Genomic DNA, 25273 nt, shown 5'->3' with positions numbered 1-25273 from the left:
TCTGGGCTGTAGGTTATTTTCTTTCATCATTTTAAGTATGTCTTGCCATTCCCTCCTGGCTTGAAGAGTTTCTATTGAAAGATCAGCTGTTATCCTTATGGGAATTCCCTTGTGTGTTATTTGTTGTTTTTCCCTTGCTGCTTTTTAATATTTGTTCTTTGTGTTTGATCTTTGTTAATTTGATTAATATGTGTCTTGGGGTGTTTCTCCTTGGGTTTATCCTGTTTGGGACTCTCTGGGTTTCTTGGACTTGGGTGATTATTTCCTTCCCCATTTTAGGGAAGTTTTCAACTATTATCTCCTCAAGTATTTTCTCATGGTCTTTCTTTTTGTCTTCTTCTTCTGGAACCCCTATGATTCAATGTTGTAGCGTTTAATATTGTCCTGGAGGTCTCTGAGATTGTCCTCATTTCTTTTAATTCGCTTTTTCTTTTATCCTCTCTGATTCATTTATTTCTACCATTCTATCTTCTAATTCACTAATCCTATCTTCTGCCTCTGTTATTCTATTTGTTGGCTCCAGAGTGTTTTTAATTTCATTTATTGCATTATTCATTATATATTGACTCTTTTTTATTTCTTCTAGGTCCTTGTTAAACCTTTCTTGCATCTTTCAATCCTTGTCTCCAGGCTATTTATCTGTGATTCCATTTTAATTTCAAGATTTTGGATCAATTTCACTATCATTATTTGGAATTCTTTATCAGGTAGATTCCCTATCTCTTCCTCTTTTGTTTGGTTTGGTGGGCATTTATCCTGTTCCTTTATCTGCTGGGTATTCCTCTGTCTCTTCATCTTGTTTAAATTGCTGAGTTTGGGAGTCCTTTCTGTATTCTGGCAGTTTGTGGAGTTCTCTTTACTGTATGTTTCCTCGCTGTGTGTGGGTATGTAGAGGTGGCTTGTCAAGGTTTCCTGGTTAGGGAAGCCCGTGTCGGTGCTCTGGTGGGTGGAGCTGTATTTCCTCTCTTTGTTCAGTCGCTATGGGGAGGGAGGGAGGGATGCCGCTAACAAATGACACTGGCGTTCGCAGTGCCTCAGCCACACTGGGTCTGCCCCGCCCACGGCGCGTGTAGCCTCCCTGCCCACACTGCTCAGGCTCTAGGCCGTTCCGCCGGGAACAATCCGAGGCCGGCCCTGGGTTGCATGCACCCCCCAGGTCCAAGCCGCTCAGGTTCAGGCACTCAGGTAGTCCTCAGAGGCGCAGACTCAGCTGGGGCTGCGTTTTGTGCTCTTCCCAGGTCCGTGCAGCTCAGGTGATGAGGTGTTTGGCGGCGCCAATGCTGCGACTTATCGCCTCCCGCCACTTGGTTATCTGGGTGTAAAACCGCGCACCTTCTCAGGCAGATGTTGACCGCCCAGACCCCAATAAGTTTTAGTTAGCAAAGAAGCCAGTTTTATAGATAATGTCTCTCTATTTATTGCCCCCTTCCGGCTCTGGCTGCCTGTCAGCGGAGGGGGAAGTTTGCAGCCGCTACCTCTGTTCAGTCCTTTGTTCCAGACGCTGGCTGGCGTGTGTCTTAAGGCTGGCAGCATGGTAGATATCCCACAGTCTGGTTTGCTAGCCCAAATTATTTCGCTCAGATAGCGCTCAGGGTATTCGGGCCAGATTCTTACTCTCTATGTGTCTATTCTTTGAAAACTTAAAGAACTTATTCATAAAACTGATTGGCTTGATATGTGATATTGGACTATTTATATTTCCGACCTCATTTAAAAGTCAGTTTTGGTAGTATTATTATAAAAATACCTATTTCCTTTACATTTTAAAATTTATTGGAAGGAAGTTATATACATTGTTTTTATTTTTAAAATTTCTTCTATTAAAGGTGCTCTTAACTTTAGGTATTCACAATTTAAATCTTTTTCGTAATTGCACTCATGCTGTTTATATTTCCTAATGTGTCTTTGTGATCCTTTAGTGTTAGCTCAGTAGAGAAATATTAAAGATCTTGGAAATTGTCATTTCCACCATTGTGTTTTCATAGGATTACAGCCAGAGTCTTTATTTTTTAAAATATTTATTTTTTTCTTTGGTTGCACCAGGTCTTAATTGCAGCCATGTGGGATCTAGTTTTCTGACCAGGGATTGAACACAGGGCCCCTGCTTTGGGAGCACAGAGTCTTAACCATGGGCCACCAGGGAAATCCTAGCCATAATCTTTAGACTGTTCTTGCTTCTAATCTTGTCCTAGTCCATAAACTTGTCAGATGAATCTCCCATTGATACTGTGTTAAATAAAAAAGGGCATTATTTCACTGACTCATCACTGCCTAAATTTGATCATCCAGATTCTTAATCTTTTATCAGAAATCCTTCCCCCATGTAATCTGGAACCTCATTGTATTTGACCTCCCTGCCTTTCCCAGTGCTGATACTTAGCTCTGAACTGAAACCAGATTCTTGTTGTCCCCCAAAGACACCGTGGCAGCACATATTGCCGTTTTTATTCGTGCTTGTGGAGGCCTCCCTCAGAACCCTTTCATCCACACTTGCTTCCCCCCAGGAGTCCTGACTTCTTCCCGCAACATGTTAATGATGTATTGTGTTGGTCCCTCATTGACATGAGAAGTCATCTCTGTACCAGTTTAGAGGCTAAACTCAAAGTTAGCAGAGACTTGATTTTATTCTACTTTGCTCTTCCCCATAATAGCCAGCTAGGCAATATTCAGTAAATGATTTAGATATTTAGAAAAGTTCATTAGTTTTTTATACTTTTGAGAACATTCATGTGCTCATGTGTTTTGATACACTGAAGAAGGGCTTCACATTGCCTGAACTGGATTTTGAGCAGCTATGTAATACTCTTTATTATTTTCTGTGCCATTCAGTAACCTCAAGATGAAGTTAACTCAGAAAGGCAGTTTTCCTCCCTAATTTTGAAATTTGGTTGTCTTGTTGTGGTGACAGGTCATCTCTTTTAACAGAGCTTTTAGAATAACAAGACTTGTCTTTTTTGTTATTTTAACTGTGCAAATAGCCACCTGCTTGTTGTGAAACAGCAAGTTTTGCCGATAGCTATTTCTTTTATCACCTGAATTTCCCCCTTCAAACTTCCCCTTTGCGAGAGAGACTGGCACACTTTAAGCACCCGTTTTTCAAGGATTCCTTAAGAAGCCCACAAATCTGAAAGGTTAGTTTCCCATAAAGGTTTCCTCAGGCACTTAATGAGATTATACAGTTATTGATATTCATACTAGGTTTTGAAGTAGCATCATCTCTGCCCCCTCTTTGCAAATGCAGAATTTTTAATGTTCTTATTAAATGAAATGCTCTATACTTGGCTGTGAAAGTAAAGGTCACCGTGAACAACCACACTTCACATAACTTTAGCCCTTTGCAGCTGTCATACTGTTTTTATTTTGTGTAGATACTGGTAATACGTGACACTGTGCTGATTTTAAATTAAATCTAAGTTTTATTATGACAGGCATGTTTGGCTAGGGAAAAATACCGTATTATTATAGGGGCATCTATCTGTGTGTTATTTTAAATTTACGTGAATATATTTTGGTGGTGTTTGTGAACTCTCTGAAAATTCAGAGTTGCCCATGCCAAAAAAAGGCTACATATAACTTTACATTTTGTGTTCATATGTTACTTCATAAAACATTTCACTTTTTGATCTGTCAAAAGGGTAATTCTTTAGATTTAATAAACAATAGGATGCCGTGTTGGTAAGGAATTTTTAAAATTCCAGAATACCAGTATAAACACTTCTTTACATAATTCAAATTATGACATTTTCAACTATTGTTTGCAAAGAAAGGTCCTGTTAGTAGGCCCTGCTAGTGTTTATTTCTACAAAACAAAGAGTTTGACTACAGTTCCTTTTGATCATTGTCACTTTGATCATTGTCACATTTGCCGGCTGTGGTACAGCTACTTATAGGAGAGACTCAGCACGAGTCAGGGAAGAGGGGTACCTATGTTCAAGATTCTTTTTACATGCCCATGGGACGATACCTGTGGCCTAAACAGACGTATTTTTCTATTTTTTCTGACGCTCTTATGGAGAACATGCACAAGTCACTTTTCTGAGGATGGCAGTGCATTCTTTGATTTGTAGACACAGGACAGGATTGATGAAAACACTCTTGGTAGCTAAATTATGTCAAAAAAATAAAAGCTCCTGTAATGCTGAGTGGTTTCTTCATTAATGTTGTTATGAGATTCATGCTCATGTTGATGGTATAATGCAAATGTAGAAATCTGAGTTGGGCCTTACTTAAGCCTGTAAATAGTCAGAACTGAAGTCTAAATTGGAGAAGTGACAGCTCCTGATTTCATATCCATATTAAGTATGTTTTGTCACAGACAGAAACAAAAGTGTCTAAAAATAGAACTGACTTCATTCACCAGGTGATATTTTGACCTCTCAAAAAAGGATTCTTTCTAGTTTTGAACCTCGAGATGGTGGTGTCTTAAGAATTTCAGTGTTCATTTCTGTTGGACATTATCACAGTTTGGAGTATTGGTGGTCAGTGTGTGTGAGTACATGGGATGCTCTTCCTTGGTTATAAGGGCTCTAGGTAAGAGATCACATTTGAAAACTGAAATCAAACAGATTTAACTGCTCAGAATCCTTTGAGTTACATGAAACATGGTTTTACTCTTCTTACATAAGTAGCAGAAATAGAATGTTCTGGGTTGAAGTTATAATTGTAGAGTTTATTCCACTATTCCTTGCCTTCATGGATTCATGGGTCAGGAGACTCAGTATTGTTAAGATGTTGTTTCAAAATAAAGATTCAGTATAAACCCAGCAGTCTACTTCCTCTCTCTGTGTGTGTGTAGGTAAATTGACAAACTGATGCTAAAATTTTTGTAGAACTGCAAAGGACCTAGAGTAGCCTCCAGGGCTGGTGGTTTTATAACTTGACAATATAGCACCAAAGTATTTAATGTTATTTAAATATTAATGCTTTGTTGAGAATAGGCAAACCTTTGACTGTTATTTGTACTAGTGCACTGATTGGTCTTTGCAAGACTAGAGAAGTCAGTTGGCATGTGAACAAAGTGTGGAGAACTTGGAAATTATATTAACCGGTTTTATTCTATACCAGTGGTTCTCAAAGTGTGGTCCAAAGACCTGTAGAGGTACCCAGGACCCATTAATGAGGTCCACCAGGCCCTCCCCTTTCCAAGTATATATCTGTGTGAGTGTGGTGTTTCTTCATATGTTTCAGATGAATGATGCATTGTAACAGATTGAATGCAAATGTGAAAACCTAGGTTTCTTCCTTTAAGCAAGGCTGCTTTCATTTTTTAAAAAATGTGTAGTTATTTTTCATAAAAAACATGTTTTATATTGACATGTAATTATTTTGTGAATTTTAAATGAAAATTTACAATTTTTTTTCAGTTTTAATTTCAAATAAGGTAAGCATCAATAGCTATAACCTACATAAACAAAGGGCTTCCTTGGTAGCTCAGACGGTAAAGCGTCTGCCTACAGTGCGAGAGGCCCAGGTTCGACCCCTGGGTCGGGAAGATCCCCTGGAGAAGAAAATGGCAACCCACTCCAGTACTCTTGCCTGGAAAATCCCATGTACTGAGGACCCTGGAAGGTTACAGTCCATGGGGTCGCAAAGAGTCGGACACGACTGAGTGACTTCACTTCATCACCTCATACATATACAAAAGGTCTTTCATGTTTTAAGTGTAAAAAGATCCTAAGACGCAAATGTTTGAGAACTAACATGTTAGATTAAAGCATGTAAATATGGTGAAAGTCAACTGTTTATTAATGGTTCAATTTCCCTTCTGAATAGCTATGTATGTGTGATAATTGATTTTGGCCTGAATCATTTGCATTCAGTAGTAAAAGACATATTGAACAGCTAATATGCTAGAGTATCAAGATGCATAAAACTTTGCCACTAAAAAAAAGCTCATGCCATTAAGGTCATTGTTGGGGTCAAGAGAGCATTCTTCCAGAACATATCCCACTGACCCCGTAGGGATGTCCATGCGTGCTCCTGTACGAGTGTTTTTGAATGCTGTGCAAATGCAAAGTATTCCTGATTTCATTTTGCTTGTCGTGGTGTTCCCTGGGGAAGGTGATGTGGGAGAATTTTAAATTTTATTTCTATTGTGCAAATAGGCTAACAAGCACACTTACACACACACATATACACACAATATTTGCAGAGCAGCCCAGCAACAATTATTCAGGAGAGTGGGGGGTGGAATGATAATGAAATTTTGTTGAGAGGCCTTTTATGAACAGAACAGGGAGCTACCAATAGCAGCTTCTGTACCCACTTTGGAAATCCGTGCTCATGAATGTCTAATTCAGATCCAAATGGTATGAGAGATCATGCAGTGAGTTAGGGTTAGAACTTTTGAGAGATTAACACTTAGAATAACAAGTTTTGTAAATGTTTTAATTTGGAAATTTCATCTGGAGAAGTGGGAGGGCTATCATCTGGCTTGAGGATTTTCTGTAAACTTAGATTCCCACTTGTTATATCTTTATGTATCCTTGTTTGTAATCGATGGTGCTTTTCAAACTCAATTATGTGGACAGATTAGGTGTGTCCTTTCTGATTAAAACAGTTCGAGAATTGCTGGTTTAGAGTAAAGTGGGATCAGATCAGATCAGATCAGATCAGTCGCTCAGTCGTGTCCGACTCTTTGCGACCCCATGAATCGCAGCATGCCAGGCCTCCCTGTCCATCACCAACTCCCGGAGTTCACTTAGACTCACGTCCATCGAGTCAGTGATGCCATCCAGCCATCTCATCCTCTGTCGTCCCCTTCTCCTCCTGCCCCCAATCCCTCCCAGCATCAGTGTCTTTTCCAATGAGTCAACTCTTCGCATGAGGTGGCCAAAGTACTGGAGTTTCAGCTTTAGCATCAGTCCTCCCAAAGAAATCCCAGGGCTGATCTCCTTCAGAATGGACTGGTTGGATCTCCTTGCAGTCCAAGGGACTCTCAAGAGTCTTTTCCAACACCACAGCTCAAAAGCATCAATTCTTCGGCGCTCAGCCTTCTTCACAGTCCAACTCTCACATCCATACATGACCACAGGAAAAACCATAGCCTTGACTAGATGGACCTTTGTTGGCAAAGTAATGTCTCTGCTTTTGAATATGCTATCTAGGTTGGTCATAACCTTCCTTCCAAGGAGTAAGCGTCTTTTAATTTCATGGCTGCAGTCACCATCTGTAGTGATTTTGGAGCCCAGAAAAATAAAATTTGACACTGTTTCCACTGTTTCCCCATCTATTTCCCATGAAGTGATGGGACCAGATGCCATGATCTTCGTTTTCTGAATGTTGAGCTTTAAGCCAACTTTTTCACTCTCCTCTTTCACTTTCATCAAGAGGCTTTTGAGTTCCTTTTCACTTTCTGCCATAAGGGTGGTGTCATCTGCATATCTGAGGTTATTGATATTTCTCCCGGCAATCTTGATTCCAGCTTGTGTTTCTTCCAGTCCAGCGTTTCTCATGATGTACTCTGCATATAAGTTAAATAAACAGGGTGACAATATACAGCCTTGATGAACTCCTTTTCCTATTTGGAACCAGTCTGTTGTTCCATGTCCAGTTCTAACTGTTGCTTCCTGACCTGCATACAAATTTCTCAAGAGGCAGATCAGGTGGTCTGGTATTCCCATCTTTCAGAATTTTTCATCCACACAGTCAAAATTTTAGTCAATAAAGCAGAAATAGATTTTTTCTGGAATGCTTTTTTCGATGATCCCACGGATCAATTTGATCTCTGGTTCCTCTGCATTTTCAAAAACCAGCTTGAAATCAGATGTTCACATTTCTGGAACCTCTTGGAGAATTTTGAGCATTACTTTTAGCGTGTGAGATGATCCAGCGGAGTTTGAGCATTGCCTTTCTTTGGGATCGGAATGAAAACAGACCTTTTCCAGTCCTGTGGCCACTGCTGAGTTTTCCAAATTTGCTGGCATATTGAGTGCAGCACTTTCACAGCATCATCTTTAAGGATTTGGAATAGCTCAGCTGAAATTCTATCACCTCCACTAGATTTGTTCATAGTGATGCTTTCTAAGGCCCACTTGACTTCACATTCCAGGATGTCTGGCTCTAGGTCAGTGATCACACCATCGTGATTATCTGGGTCGTGAAGATCTTTTTTGTACAGTTTTGTGTATTCTTGCCATCTCTTCCTAATATCTTCTGCTTCTGTTAGGTCCATACCATTTCTGTCCTTTATTGAGCTCATCTTTGCATGAAATGTTCCTTTGGTATCTCTGATTTTCTTGACGAGAGACCTAGTCTTTCCCATTCTGTTGTTTTCTTCTATTTCTTTGCATTGATCGCTGAAGAAGGCTTTCTTATCTCTTCATGCTATTCTTTGGAACTCTGCATTCAGATGTTTATATCTTTCCTTTTCTCCTTTGCTTTTCGTTTCTCTTCTTTTCACAGCTATTTGTAAGGCCTCCCCAGACAGCCATTTTGCTTTTTTGCATTTCTTTTCTATGGGAATGGTCTTGATCCCTGTCTCCTATACAGTGTCACGAACCTCAGTCCATATTTCATCAGGCACTCTATCAGATCTAGGCCCTTAAATCTATTTCTCACTTCCACTGTATAATCATAAGGGATTTGATTTAGGTCATACCTGAATGGTCTAGTGGTTTTCCCTACTTTCTTCAATTTAAGTCTGAATTTGTCAATAAGGAGTTCATGATCTGAGCCACAGTCAGCTCCTGGTCTTTTTTTTGCTGACTGTATAGAGCTTCTCCATCTTTGGCTGCAAAGAATATAATCAGTCTGATTTCAGTGTTCACCATCTGGTGATGTCCATGTGTAGAGTCTTCTCTTGTGTTGTTGGAAGAGGGTGTTTGTTATGACCAGTGCATTTTCTTGGCAAAACTCTATTAGTCTTTGCCCTGCTTCATTCCGTATTCCAAGGCCAAATTTGCCTGTTACTCCAGGTGTTTTTTGACTTCCTACTTTTGCATTCCAGTCCCCTATAATGAAAAGGACATCTTTTTTGGATGTTAGTTCTAAAAGGTCTTGTAGGTCTTCATAGAACCGTTCAACTTCAGCTTCTTCAGCAGTACTGGTTGGGGCATAGACTTGGATTACTGTGATATTGAATGGTTTGCCTTGGAAACGAACAGAGATCATTCTGTCATTTTTGAGATTGCATCCAAGTACTGCATTTCGGACTCTTTTGTTGACCAAAGTGGGATAGGGTCTTCTTTTCTGAAGAGATGGTTTATTTTCTTGTGCATCTTTATCTATCCCTAATATTCATGCTTTACCATTTACTCTTTTAAGTGTATTTTGAAGGCTTTTATAGAAGAAATGTTTTATTGCTGAAGGAATATACATTCTTTGTATATTTTTTAAAAGAGTTCTGCATTCTTAATATGGCCACATCAGAACACAGTGTTGAGTTTATTTCACTATCTCCATTGCATAGATTTTTTTTTTTAAGTGGCTCATCAAAAAAACATTCCATAAGATATGACTCTCTAGAGTGAGGAGAGAATTATAGCTCTTGAAATCTGTTGTCCGAAATCACCTTTTGAACAGCAAGCCTGGGAAAGTGAGATGTTGCAAAGGTAAACAATGTCCAGATTATGACAGAGTGGAATTGACAAGCTGGTTAAAAAAGGATGATGCATTTCTAATTAGCTCACAGTGCCTTTAGTTAGAAATTAATTAGATACTGTTATGTAAATGTCATGTTAATTAAGCAGGAATATTGAAGTGTTATAAATCTACAAAAAGAATGGCTATTTTTGTGTTTTAATGTTTTGCAGTTACCATGAAAGAGCTGATAGTAGAATATTTGATTATCGAGCTTCTGGCAATTTTTAGCTGACTGACTCCTTGACAGACCATTTTTCCTAATTGATGTGGTTTAGCTGGGGTATAACTGCAGCCAGTGAGGACTAGTGGAATCAGGAGCCAAAAATAACCACTCATCACAGCTGTTTTAATAAGACCTTTCTTGAAAATTGTTGATTTCTATTCAAGGTTAAGGAGAGTACTGTTTTTCTGTATTTACTCAGCCTTAGATTTTTGAGTGCCTAAGATGATGGGCCAGCATAAAAGCAGCTTGTGTTCTGGGCTTTTTCCTGAGTCATAGTCTCCATTCAGTCAGTTGGATTGACTGCTACATCGGAAGCTCAGTGTATTTTGACATGCTAAGTAACTTTACAGGAGGCTGAAAAAGAAAATTTAAGATTCCTGCCACTTCCACTTGAAATGTGAAAGTTGATAGTTGACAGGATACCTTTATGCAGTCCTTCTGGTTTTGCAGGTTACAAATGAAGTTAATATGCAGATTTGACCCATCTTTTACTTTACACCGTTGAAATCAGTACAGTCTCCTGAAGAAAATCCACTGCCCTATTGCATAGGCTATAAAGATTTCTGCTTGTTGGGAATACAGTTGAAGAATTTCATTTCATAGCTCTCATGTGGAATTGCAAATGTGATCCATGGTGCTGCATTATGTATGACACCTTTGATACAAGAATAGAAGCATCCCTAGAAGACAAGATAGAGTATTCAGACTTAAGTCACAAGCCACAAGCTACCAGACATTATTTACATGCAAATTCCAGACTCTGAATTGTGGAAACTTAGGAAAAAGTTCTGAATATAATGTCAAGTGAAAAATGATAGTATTAAGTATCTTCAGATGATGAAGAAACTTGAAAAAGTTCACATATTTAATTTTGCTTTAGCAAAAGAAAGCAGAAAACACTCATGGTGATTGGCTAAAAAGTTCAACTGAGTTAATCTTGATATTGTCTGTTTCGGAATTCCCAGTGAGTGTCATATTAAGCAAGGAACCTTAACTGTGATTTTATTTTTAATATTTAACAACCCCAAACTCATTGTTCCAAACTCACTTGCTATTAATATAGGATAGAGGGTAATGGTGTGAATTGTCCTGTGCTTAGAAATGCATTAATTTTCCCAACTTTCCACTCTTGATCCCAACACACACAGCATCTCTACATTTACCTGTAGAACCCAGGCCTGAAAAGGTTTCTTCATTTTGCTCTTCAAGTATTAGCTTTGCCCATCCTGCTGCTTGGAAGGAAGAGGCCAAAAATAGGAGCAGAATTTATAAGTGATTTATGAGACCATATGCCAGCCCCCCTCACAGATATTAGCCAGCTCCACTCCCTTATGGAACAGATGCCCTGAATTTGACCCTTACCATCAACTCTCAAAATTACTTGGTTTGCCATACCCACACGAGACTAATGCTGTATTTTTATTGTTGTGAACCAAAACCTGGAAAGGGTCCCTTTGACTGTCCCTTAATTTCCTGAATTCAGTGTAACACAACTGACTTGCAGTTAATTGTGTAAGAGTGGATATCGTAACCTCCTGTGGTTACTCCTTTTATTTGAAAGTATAGGAATTTTATATGACAGCACAATTAGTGTAGAATATATGTGCATTGCTCATATGCATCTGTTCTGGATTTTAAAGACTTTCATAGGTTATAGTCTGCCAGACCAAACTTAATTCCAAGCTCTGTGTTTATAATATTGTCCAATTATCAAAGCTGGGATATATTATCACTGCCGGTTACTTTTGCTGTCAATTTGTTTTGACTCGACTATGGTTCTGTTTGTGCTTTACTGTAATGTAGTGAATACATTGGATTGGGTTGTTAGTTTAACAAGCTCTCTAGAGAACACTTTCATGATGATACATGTTGAGATATGCTAGGTAGCCTTAAAGTTATTTGCGGATTTGCCAAAACCTACAGAAATTCATTCACTAGGAATTTTCAAAAGGATAAACCTTCAACCTTCAGATGAGGTAAAGATTGCATTTGTAAACATGGGAGAGTTAATTCATGAGTCCCAGCCAAATTTCTTCAGGGGATTTGATTAAACTAATTTCTCTCTGTTCTTAACAATTTTAGTAAATGAATTATTTTATGTCCTTTTAAACAAATATTCTGCTAGTTAAGCTGTTATTGACCCTTGTGTTTTGTATGGCTCACAGTATTGTATGAACTCAATGATCTTGGCCATACATCGAGCATCGAAATTTCCAGAATCAAGATCTGGGAATCTGTATTTTTAAAATTTGCCCTTGAACTTTCTGGATTCCAGAAATGTTTCTGTATTTTTATTTGGTGGTTGTTACACAAGTATATATGTTTAAAACCCTTTAAGGTATATACTTAAGATTTGTACACTTCATTCTAGTATTTCATTCTCTTTATGTTAAACTTCAATTAAAAAAAGTTTTTAAAAAATGTATATTTCTCTCCTGATTTGATCAAGTCGCTTGCAGTGGTCACTTACTGAACACTATTAAGTGCCCTTTGTCCATACAGTCATGCTGCTAAGTCACTTCAGTCGTGTCTGACTCTTTGCGGCCCCATGGATGGTAGCCCACCAGGCTCCTTTGTCCATGGGATTCTCCAGGCAAGAATACTGGAGTGGGTTACTATTTCCTTCTCTGATATAGTCATGCTGCTGCTGCTAAGTTGCTTCAGTCATGTCCGACTCTGTGCGACCGCATGGACTGCAGCCTACCAGGCTTCTCTGTCCATGGGATCTCCAGGCAAGAACACTGGAGCAGGTTGCCATTTCCTTCTCCAATGCATGTAAGTGGAAAGTGAAAGTGAAGTCGCTCAGTCGTGTCTGACTCTTAGTGACCCCATGGACTGCAGCCTACCAGCCTCCTCCATCCATGGGATTTTCCGGGCAACAGTACTGGAGTGGGGTGCCACTGCCTTCTCCCATATAGTCATGACCCAAGAATAAATGACAAAGTGAGTTTTGACCCTTGGGTTCATAAAACCTCATGGCAGAGACAGTGAAGATATATAACATAAAGCTTTATAGTTTGTGAAGTCTTTTTTTATATAGATGATCTCATTGACTTCATGGTTTATAGGCAATTTTATTATCCCCATGTTTTTGTCAAAAAAACCCCTAAGGATCACTTATGTGGGGTTACTAAGTAAAGATTAGTTGTAGACAGCCCAAAACCTATGGGACACTATAAAAGCAGTGCTAAGGGGACGGTTCATAGCAATATAGGCTTTGCTCAAGAAACAAGAAAAAAGTCAAATAAATAACCTAACTCTACACCTAAAGCAACTAGAAAAGGAGGAAATGAAGAACCCCAGGGTTAGTAGAAGGAAAGGAATCTTAAAAATTAGGGCAGAAATAAGTGCAAAAGAAACAAAAGAGACCATAGCAAAAATCAACAAAACTAAAAGCTAGTTCTTTGAGAAGATAAATAAAATTGACAAACCATAAGCCAGACTCATCAAGACACAAAGGGAGAAGAATTAAATCAACAAAATTAGAAATGAAAATGGAGAAATCACAACAGACAACACAGAAATACAAAGGATCATAAGAGACTACTATCAGCAACTACATGCCAATAAAATGGACAACTTGGACAAAATGGACAAATTCTTAGAAAAGTACAACTTTCCAAAACTGAACCAGGAAGAAATAGAAAATCTTAACAGACTCATCACAAGCACGGAAATTGAAACTGTAATCAGAAATCTTCCAGCAAACAAAAGCCCAGGACCAGACGGCTTCACAGCTGAATTCTACCAAAAATTTAGAGAATAGTTAACACATATCCTACTCAAACTCTTCCAGAAAACTACAGAGGAAGGTAAACTTCCAAATTCATTCTGTGAGGCCACCATCACCCTAATACCAAAACCAGACAAAGATGCCACAAAAAAAGAAAACTACAGGCCAACATCACTGATGAACATAGATGCAAAAATCCTTAACAAACTTCTAGCAAACAGAATCCAACAACATATTAAAAAGATCATACATCATGACCAAGTAGGCTTTATCCCAGGGATGCAAGGATTCTTCAGTACCTGCAAATCAATCAATGTAATACACCACATTAACAGACTGAAAGATAAAACCATATGATTATCTCAGTAGATACAGAGAAGCCTTTGACAGAATTCAAAATCCATTTATGATAAAAACCCTCCAGAAAGCAGAAATAGAAGGAACATACCTCAACATAATAAAAGCTATATATGACAAACCCACAGCAAACATTATCCTCAATGGTGAAAAATTGAAAGCATTTCCCCTAAAGTCAGGAAGAAGACAAGAGTGCCCACTCTCACCACTGTTATTCAACATAGTTTTGAGAGTTTTGGCCACAGCAATCAGAGCAGAAAAAGAAATAAAAGGAATCCAGATTGGAAAAGAAGAAGTAAAACACTCACTGTTTGCAGATGACATTATCCTCTACATAGAAAACCCTAAAGACTGCACCAGAAAATTACTAGAGCTAATCAATGAATACAGTAAAGTTGCAGGATATAAAATCAACACACAGAAATCCCTTTCATTCCTATACACTAACAATGAGAAAACAGAAAGAGAAATTAAGGAAACAATTCCATTCACCATTGCAACAAAAAGAATAAAATACTTAGGAATATATCTACCTAAAGAAACAAAAGACCTATATATAGAAAACTATAAAACACTGATAAAAGAAATCAAAGAGGACACAAATAGATGGAGAAATATACTATGTTCATGGACTGGAAGAATCCATATAGTGAAAATGAGTATACTACCCAAAGCAATCTATAGATTCAGTGCAATCCCTATCAAGCTACCAATGGTATTTTTCACAGAACTAGAACAAGTAATTACACAATTTGTATGGAAATACAAAAACCCTCAAATAGCCAAAGCAATCTTGAGAAAGAAGAATGGAACTGGAGGAATCAACCTGTCTGACTTCAGGCTACACTACAAAGCTACAGTCATCAAGACAGTATGGTACTGGCACAAAGACAGAAATATAGATCAATGGAACAAAATAGAAAGCCCAGAGATAAATCCACGCACCTATGGACACCTTATCTTTGACAAAGGAGGCAAGAGTATACAATGGAGAAAAGACAATCTCATTAACAAGTGGTGCTGGAAAAACTGGTCAACCACTTGTAAAAGAATGAAACTAGAACACTTTCTAACACCATACACAAAAATAAGCTCAAAATGGATTAAAGATCTAAATGTAAGACCAGAAACTATAAAACTCCTAGAGGAAAACATAGGCTAAACATAAATAAATCTGACATAAATCACAGCAGGATCCTCTATGACCCACCTCCCAAAGTAATGGAAATAAAAGCAAAAATAAATAGGACCTAATTAAACTTTAAAGCTTTTGCACAATGAAGGAAACTATAAGCAAGGTGAAAAGACAGCCTTCAGAATGGGAGAAAATAACGGCAAACGAAGCAACTGACATTTAATCTATTCAATTCCAGAAAAATAAATGACCCAATCAAAAAATGGGCTAAAGAGCTAAACAGACATTTCTCCAAAGAAGACATAAAGATAGCTAACAAACACATGAAAAGATGCTCAACATCACTCATTATCAGAGAAATGCACATCAAAACCACAATGAGGTACCACTTCACGCCGGTCAGAATGGCTGCTATCCAAAAGTCCACAAACAATAAATGCTTGAGAGGGTGTGGAGAAAATCTAACCCTCTTATACTCTTGGTGCAAATGCAAACTAGTACAGCCACTGTGGAGAACAGTGTGGAGATTCCTTGAAAAACTGGAAATAGAACTGCCATTGCTGGGAATACACACTGAGGAAACCAGAATTGAAAGATACACGTGTACCCCAATGTTCATCACAGCACTGTTTATAATAGCCAGGACGTGGAAGCAACCTAGGTGTCCATCAGCAGACGAGTGGATAGAAAGCTGTGGTACACATACACAATGGAGTATTACTCAGCCATTAAAAAGAATACATTTGAATCAGTTCTAATGAGGTGGGTGAAACTGGAGCCTATTATACAGAGTGAAGTAAGCCAGAAAGGAAAATACCAATGCAGTATACTAACACATATATATGGAATTTAGAAAGATGGTAATGATAATCCTATATGCGAGATAGCAAAAGAGACACAGATGTATAGAACAGTTTTTTGGACTCTGTGGGAGAGGGCGAGGGTGGGATGATTTGGGAGAATGGCGTTGAAACATGTATAATATCATATGTGAAACGGACTGCCAGTCCAGGTTCGATGCATGAGACAGGGTGCTCGGGGCTGGTGCACTGGGATGACCCAGAGGTTGGGATGGGGAGGGAGGTGGGGGGGGCGCTTCAGGATGGGGAACATGTGTACACCCATGGCGGATTCATGTCAGTGTATGACAAAACCACTATAATATTGTAAAGTAATTAGCCTCCAATTAAATTTATTTTAAAAAATAAACAGCTGACCAAAAAAAAAAAGAGTAGTTGTAGGACTTAACTGCTTTTTTTCCCTGAAATAAGAATTATTTAACAAAAGAACAAAAGCAAAAGCGGAAAAAATCACACATGGGAACAGAAGCTATAACATTTTATGGAGCTACAGAGCTAGTGCCCGATGGGTTTTGAGGATATGGGGTCTGTGTTAGTTTTCCTTGCAGTCAGTGTCTCTCCACGTTGCTTATTTTCGTATCACTAGTGGCACCCCACTCCAGTACTCTTGCCTGGAAAATCCGATGGATGGAGGAGCCTGGTAGGCTGTAGTCCATGGGGTCGGTCGCCAAGAGTCTGAGACAACTGAGCGACTTCACTTTCACTTTTCACTTTCATGCATTGGAGAAGGAAATGGCAACCCACTCCAGTGTTCTTGCCTGGAGAATCCCAGGGATGGTGGAGCCTAGTGGGCTGCCGTCTATGGGGTCGCACAGAGTTGGACACGACTGAAGTGACTTAGCAGCAGCAGTGCTCATTTGGACCTCTGGGATTTTAGTATGTTAAGCTTTCTCTGCTGAATGTGACATTTGTAGAAAACTTGTTTAAGTTTTTCTTGCCCTCTTCTTTTGGTCTTTGTAACTTTTAATTTATTCTTGCCTCATTTTCAAATCCTTGAGAAGTATTTCCAGGTAATGCTGGCCAATGATGAATAATCCTTCTTCCTGATTACATTTAGCATTTATTACTTGTTCCATATTCTTTGGCACTTGATCATTTTGCATCTAGCTCTTTATTGCTGTCATGTATTATTCTTTGTATAAGTGCACAAATTTTGTCTTTCTAATAAGATTATAAGCCCTCGAGCGTGAGACTAACCTGTGGTGACACATCAAGATACTCGCTAGGTGCTCTTTGACCTTAACAACATGCTTACTTGATTTCCCCACATTTTACTGTTTTCTCTCTGTGTCTCCTTACACCCACTACAGTTTGCTGCTGTTTTGGGCCTTGGTATAGGAAAGAGTAGAGCAATGATGAACTTCTTTGGTGGGATATCTAGGGTCCTAAATCCATGGATCTTGGTGGCACAAACTCTGAGCTCTTTCATTTCCTCCTATTTTGATGAGTAACTTCAGTGATAGGAAGTCTGGTCATAGATGACATATTGTTGTTGTTTAGTCGCTAAGTCATGTCCGATTCTTTGCAACCCCAAGAACTGTAGCCTTCCAGGCTCCTCTGTCCATGGAATTTTCCAGGCAAGAATACTGCAATGGGTTGCCATTTCCTTCTCCAGGAGATCTTCCTGACCCAGGGATTGAACCCACATCTCCTGCATTGGCAGTTGGATTCGTTACCACTGTGCCAGCAGGGAAGCCCCGTAGTGATAAACAGTTATGCTAAATAATCATGTTTTCTTCATTCTAGTCACCTGGAGAGACTTTTCAAAATATCTATGTAACATTTGCTTGTGTGTCCCATTCTTTAATGATCATCACTATTGGCCCACCCAGTGCATGTCAAAAACTTCTGGTCTTCAAGTTTATAAGGTAACTTCCTGTTTCAGAAGGTAGGATGTTGGAGTATATATCAATATCAGCTTAAGAATTTGTTTGTGGTCCTGATTCTGTAGAATGAAATGATTGCGTTTCAAGTCTTCACCCACTGACTGACTGTGTCTCTCATACTCTTGAATTATACCTATCCATCAGCTCCCTGGGCCACGAAAATTCCATGAAGGCCCTCTTTGTGTCATATTTTTATAATTAAACTAGATATTCTTTCTTGGTTAGCAGTGCTGTCTTTAAATATTAAAATGATCCTTATTTTTTCTGATAAGTAGTTTGTTCTTTAGGGAGGTTCCCCGCCTACTTTAAATAAGGCCAGTTTTGCAGTAAATTCAAAGGTGGGGTGACCACTGAGATAAACCTAAGAAGGAGATTCCTGCTTATTGCTGTGTGGAAAATTCATCTCCCCAAACTTACGGGTAATTTACTCTTACTCAGATGAAAATTCTAGTTAAAATTTTGTTCTTTAATATCTTAATGTTACGTGAGATTCAGTTGTTTTTTTTTTTTTAATGAAAATGATGTTATAATATAGAAAGAATATGGGCCGTTAGACTGAATTGCTGAACTAAAAATTAACCCACCACCACCATCACCATCTTCATCTTTTCCTACTGCTCCTCTTTATGCATGCTTACAGGCTGATCCCTTCCATTTTAGGTTTCTCTTTATCCAGGACAGCCCCTCTGGGTATGCAGAGGATATGAACTGACTCTTGTGCCTGCCTTTCTGTTTCTAGGTGGGCCATGCACAGATACAGCTCATGTCTCGTTAATCACACCAACCAAAAGATCCTGTGGTACAGGTACGTACATCATTCTTACCTGGATTCATTCTTACTGAAATTATTCACAGGCATTAGCTGCTGGTTTTAATGTGGTGTCCTTGCCAGGGTGCTGTCTGATTTCTTCCATCATTTGTGAAGTGATGTATTATGTGCTTAGATTTGGGAGTGGAGTGTGAGCCGAGGTCAGAGTAGTGCTCTTGGAGGTCAAATTGGCTGAGTTAATGCTGGCAGCTAGAACCAAGAAGGTGGACATCAAAATGTACCTACTTCCTAACGTCTGAAGGATGTTATTAAGGTCTAAAGCATGCAGAAAATGCAAATCAATGCCTAATATAGCTTGTGGCTAATTCGTGTAAGTCGTGGGCCCACTAAAAAAAACACTAAAATAATGTGACTGAAGGGTAAATGAAGTACAGGTAATCAGCTTAACTGACTAGTATAATATCCTACTAGTTTTAGAAAATTATTTCCTTTCATTCATGTTAAAGCCACGGTGTGTACTGAAATCATTCTTTTCAGATACATGGAATATCCCAGAGATCTTTGTGCATCTGTGACATTTTTATTAAGCATGAAGTCATGAATCTTGTAGCTCTCTCAAAGAGGGCTCAAAAGGCCTGTTGCTCCCTTACCCTGTAGCTTAATTTATTTTCAGCAGTATTTGCCTTTTTAAGTAATGCTGCTTGCTATTTAAAGTATCTTAAGGATTATATTTGAAAGAGTCAAAATAATCATGTTTTTCTAAAGGTCGAAGTCAGAGTATTTTTCATAACTTTAAAAATCCTTTTAACTCCCTGGTGGAAATAGCACAAACCATCTCTGTGTACAGACTTACCCTGAAACCCCAGCCCCTTTAAATGCTCATGGTTTTGATGTTAAAACCTCAGGCAGGCCTGTCTGTGCTTGGTTTCAGAGGCGTTCAGCCTAGGCATTGCATGCTGAAGAACTTAATTTTATTCTGTTGTTCCCAATGACCAGTTTGCAGCCGGGCTGTGTGAGATAGTCCTGACCTGCTCCATCCCTCCTGTGTCCAGTCCCCAGGCTCCGCTGGGTAGTTCCTGATTGAGACAGAATAGAACTGCCCTGGGGTGAGAGCAACTGTCCTGCTTTGGCCAGTGGGCAGTTGAGCACCATCTTGACCCCAGCCAGAAACCTGAAAAACACACAGAGCCCTTTGATTTTAGATCCAGTGTTTCACACAGTTACTCTGGTCTTGTTTTTTCCTTCCAGTCTTGTCCTCAGGCCAGGGCTTACTGTTCATACTACCAAGGTGTTCAGGTCACATCCAGGAATGAGTCTCGAGCCTGTTGGGTCTTCCTGAGGGTTTAGGAAAGGGACTGCACGCTCAGCGTAGAAACTGAAACTACTAGGAGCCCTTCCTGAAGGTCATGGACTCGTGTCCTTCATCTTCTTGGCAGATGTGTTTCATCCTTTCTGTTGTCGTACTATTTTGTGTATCTAAAAATAATACCATTAAGTGCATGCATTACCAGGCACCATTCAATATTCTTTACATGCATGCATATTTAATCTTCATAACAATTCTACATGATAGTTATTCCTCTTTTACAGTTAACAAAGACAGGCACTCAGAAATTTAAATATATTTCCTGGGGTAATATTGCTGGTAAGTAATAGAGTTAGGACTTGACTACATCCTTTAGATCCTGAAGCCTGCTTTTCAATACAAAAATATTATTGCTTATCATATTTTATTGTAATTATGCTCTTAACTAGACAGTATAGAACATATCATTGAATGAAATGTGGAGAAAGATAAACATAGATTTGGAACTTATAACATGTAGTGACATAGTTTTTAAAACAGAATTCTAGAGCAGATCTTGTTGCAAATCCTGGCCTGGCTCTCTCAAAATGCGATTTTCAGTAACCTCTCAAAATTTGTTTATCATTTGTAAAATGAGGTGATAAGTCTCGTAAGTTGAAGAAAGAAAAGAAATGATACACATAAAGCTCGCATAGTAGATCTTCAGTAATGGTGGCTGCTCTTGTATTTTAGTCTTAACCATTAAAGATTATGTGTATAGTGTTGATAGCAATCAATAGGTGTTTTAGGCAGAAAGGAGTTAGAAGTATCAATACCAGAATGCATTGCCATACCTAGTATCATTAATTGATTTTACACTGATCAATTCCTTATTGCCTGTCAGTATTGCAGTAAGAACTGAAGGTAATGTTTTTAGATCTCCTTACATGAAATGGAGAGTGAGACACTGAGCCCTCAATCGCACATTTCCAAAGTCTTCCTTTAGGTAAACACATCCCTGTTAACTAGAAAAAGATGGAGAATTTCTGGCTTGGAAGAAAATTAATGCAATGTGCAGGTCATCTCCTAAAAAGCCGGAGGGAAAGTTGAGATTTCTGACTGAAGACATTAACGGTCATCAAGTTCATCTTGCTGTAGTTCTTCTCAAGTAGCTGGTCTGTGCCCCCTCAGGCTCCTCAAGCTGGCCTGCTGTCTCAGCCTGAAATAATGGCTCTGACTCTAGAGGACAGGGCTTTCTGATTTTCAGAAGTAAATTAAATGATTTGCTTTGAGAACCACAGGCCAGTTGTCTTTGTTTCCATCTTTTTGTCTATCCTGGAATCAGCGGGTTGACCATAGTGGGGATTCTGAGCATTTTCTTATAAATACAATACTTGTTACTGTTACATTGCTGGAATGTTCTTGTATTCTTAATGGCTGGATTCTTCAAGAATAGGACCCATGCCTCTAACACTTGCTCTGGTGCTTCCAGCACAAGTGACTGCAGCTCCCAGAGCACAGGGCTTCAGGCACAGATGATAGTAAATAATTATTGTGGTGTCATTTCTTAGGAGCCATAGAGTAAACCCTCTGAATTAGATGTTACTGATCCCCTCCTAGCCAGGCTATCCATATAAGTTTGCCCTAAAGCAGCCTCCTTAATAATGATGTATGCTAGAAAAAGGATCCTTGGCTATGAAGTTCTTTTGAATATATATATATATATTAAATATATGTATATATTGAATATATAGAATATATATTGAATATATATGTATATATATGTGTGTGTGTGTGTGTGTATATATATATATATATATATATACACACACACACAAAACTTATATATGTAAGTTCTTTGAGGTGTGCAGGCTCAGTTGCCCTGTGGCATTTGGGATTTTAGTTCCCCAACCAGGGATGGAACCTGCATCTCCTGCATTGCATGGTGGATTCATGGATTCTTAACTACTGGATTACTGGAGAAGTCCCCTAGAATAAAGCTCTTTAAGTCAGTGGTCTCTGAAGAAGGGCAAATAAGGTACAGTATGTGGGGTGTGGGTAGAAAATCATAAAATCTCTTTATCTCAGCCTTTTAAAATTTCTGTTTTGCAGATTAGTTTCATAATTATATGTTAGCCCATATATACAGTTTAAAACCAACAGATATGCATACAAGTGTGTGTGCTAAGTTGCTTCAGTCGTGTCTGACTCTTGGTGACCCCATGGACTGTAGCCCATCAGGCTCCTCTGTCCATGGGATGCTCCAGGCTCTGAATGCTGGAGTGGGTTGCCATGCCCTCCTCCAGGGGATCTTCCCGACACAGGGATCGAACCCACGTTTCTTATGTCTCCTGTGTTGGCAGAGGGGTTCTTTACCACTAGTCCCACCTGCGAAGCCCACATACAAATATATTAGAGATACATGGCCAAGTATCTTAGATGGTGTGCATGCGTGCTCAGTCACTTCAGTCGTGTCTGACTCTTTGCAACCTTATGGACTGTAGCCCACCAGCCCACCAGGCTCCTCTGAACATGGGATTCTCCAGGCAAGAACCCATTGGAGTGGGTTGCCATTGCCTTCTCCAGGGGATCTTCCCAACCCAGGGATCAAACCCTCATGTCTTGTGTCTCCTGCATTGCAGGAGGATTCTTTACCACTGAGTCACTGGGGAAACCCCTATCTTAGATGGTAATGTGCACTTTAAAAAGGTTTGTGACTTATTCAGTACACAGATCATTTTCTTTTTCGTACTTCAAAAATTAAGTCTAAAGATTAGCATTACACTCATTAATAAGTCAAGGCCCGAATGTAGTGTGAGTGGTTGATAAGTGTATCTCAGGTGACTACTGTTTGATCAGAGGGTGTTGCAACTTAGAGGGGTGGATGGCAGTGCAGAGTGGTGGGTTTATAGCCATCAAGTGAGAGAGGTTAGGGGACCCTTGAAGAAATTGTTCTCTGGTAACTGTGAGCCTGAGAAGCAGATTGCAAAAGGCAGCAGTTGTAGCAAGTGAAAGTTCAGTTCGTGTTTGTGAACTTGATGGGAAGGGGTTTTCTTTAGATGTTGGCTTTTAGTCACATACCGAGAGTGACAGTTCAACTCAGTAATCTTTAAGTGGAAAAGAATAGTGGCACTACGATGGTTTTGGTATTTAAGAGAGAAAAATTAATGAAGGTGTGTGCGACTTTGTAAGCACTCTGGGATGTCTGCAGTCAGCAAAGTTGAAAAGTACTGCCAAGTCCAGGTTGCTTTTGGTTAGAATGTGAGAGTTAAAGTAGATCACACCTTCAGATTCCTAGAGAGAGCTAACATTTCTTTTAAGAGCTCAGAATGTTTTGCACATGTTCCCTTGTTAATTCTCACACCATTCCTGCCAAGAACAAGTATATTGTGAAGGAGAGTGTGCTTTTCTTAGCAACACACAACCTGAAGAGTCCCTTTGTCCTCATCTTTTCTCTCAAGTTATACCTTAAACCAAAACTTGTGATCTGAGCTATAGTCATCTCCTTGAGTCAACTTTTTGGGGACTGTATTTGGATATTTAGGTGAGTATCTTCATGAGGTCATATTTTTATGTTTAAAGTGTCTTGTGCGGAAGGAGGGCTTCCCAGGTGGCTCAGTAGTAAAGAATCCAACTGCCAGCGCAGGAGACATGGGTTTTATCCCTGGGTTGGGAAGATCCTCTGGAAGAGGAAATGGCGACCCACTCCAGTATTCTTGCTGGGAAAATTCCATGGACAGAGGAGCCTGGCAGGCTACAGTCCATGCAGTCACAGAGAGTCAGACACAGCTGAGCCACTGAGCATGCATACATGTGGGGAAGGAGGGAGGTTTGTTGCCTTTTCTTACGATCTCTTGTTTAAAGACGTGTAACTTTTTTTTTTTTTAACTAAGACTTAATTTGCAGAGTTATAGCAAAAGAAATGTTATTTTATATTTTATTTGTCGGTGCTCACTGTTGATTAACCTTAAAGTGTAAGCTGTAATAGGCAGCTGGAACCATGCCTTGTCTTAAATTACCTGAGAGAATTTTGTCTCTCCTCAGCAGGATCCATACCTGTGACCCACCCAAGAACTTCTGCTCCTTCCAGGTGTGGCATTAACCAGCTCTACCTCTAGGCTCTCGATTGAGTTTGTCAGGGTTGACTTTGTAGCACATAAGAAAGGGGAAATGGCTCCTTCCCTAGTTTACCACTCTTATGTGACTTTTTTCATTTTCATTTCATTTCTTTTTATGTCTGAGGTTAAAATTAGAAAAAAGTTAAAAGACAAGTTTACAGACTGGGTGGTACTGTTAACAGACTTTTGCTCCACTATATCTATATTCATTTTTCTCTTCTTCCAGCAAGTATGCTGAGTAAATAATATTCTTTCTGATAGACTTAAAAAATGATGGTTTAATTTTAAAATGCTGTGTGTATATTAAAAATGTGATTATAATTAGTAGAATAGCAAGTAAAATAACCATTTGTGGGACCATAAGGGAGCTGTATTATTGCCTGAGATGAAAGCAGATGGAACTAGAAACTGTCCTGTTAAACATCAAGGGAAGTGTTTCCAGAAAGTATCATCTTTCCACTCTGTAAGAGGCATGCTAATTCATCTTAATGGTCTGTCCCTCGCCTGATCTCATCTCTTCTCTTCTCTCTTCTTCTCCTTTCTTTTCAAGCATGTTTATGCTTTTGGGTCATCTCCTTCGGTGTGATGAACAGTGATGTGAACTAGATAGCATAGTATTGTTCATTGTTTCCTTTTTTCCACAAAAACCTTTTCTGACTCACTTCTCTCAGGCATGCTGCTCGTGATATTATTTTTTGTTCTTACAAAGACAAGAGTAGAAACTCCTTTTCACCTGGGTGTTAAGATTGATGTGCTCAGCACTTTCCACTTCAGTGTTCAGATGCCAGTTAAAGGGAAATGTTTGATTGTCCTTACATTACCAAGAGGTTTATGTGAGATCTTTCAGATTGGTCCAGAAGCTAAAGGGTCGTAGTGTTAAATCAGAGGCAGCCCTATAAATCTTAGAAATACCTATGGTTGTGCACTTTATCTCCTAGTAGAGTCAGTATTCATGGGAACAGTTCAGCCTGCGCATTTAATCCCAGAGAGCTGAGCCAGTGACTACAAACTGTATTGGTCAATGTCACACACTGTAGGTAACTCTTCATGGAAGGTCTTCTCGAAGCTTTAAAGGAGGGAAGGTAGCTTTTGAGTGTGAGTTCAACTGTGTAGTTCAGTTCTTTTTGCATTCTTTCTTTCTTTTTTTGGTCCTTCAGGTATAGCTTTTCCCCTCCGGTCTGCAGTATCAGCATTTGAGATGGAAAATTAGAAATTTGACCTACTTATGTAATATGCAAGTTCCCATCAGGAGAATATTAGGGAAGATATAAACCTTTCATTTTTTATTAGCATTTAATGTAACCATTGAAGAAAGATCAAAACAG

At 39.2% G+C, this 25273-nt stretch overlaps 1 protein-coding gene across 2 annotated transcripts in view; it reads left to right on the top strand.

Moving 5' to 3' along the window:
* The window catches only part of ZFAND3 (zinc finger AN1-type containing 3), a 328146-nt gene that overhangs the window by 256448 nt on the left and 46425 nt on the right, over positions 1-25273 (top strand). Inside the window, exon 4 of one of the 2 annotated variants that reach the window (XM_070361350.1) lies at positions 18516-18581. The exons of the other annotated variant lie outside the window; for it this stretch is intronic. Within the exon in view, the coding sequence (XP_070217451.1) occupies positions 18516-18581 (66 nt within the window). The remainder of the gene's footprint in view (positions 1-18515; positions 18582-25273) is intronic. 2 annotated transcript variants of the gene reach the window in all.

Source organism: Bos mutus, chromosome 23 (genome assembly GCF_027580195.1).
Source record: "Bos mutus isolate GX-2022 chromosome 23, NWIPB_WYAK_1.1, whole genome shotgun sequence".
NCBI lineage: Eukaryota > Metazoa > Chordata > Mammalia > Artiodactyla > Bovidae > Bos > Bos mutus.
This window is presented reverse-complemented; position numbering and strand designations above follow the sequence as displayed.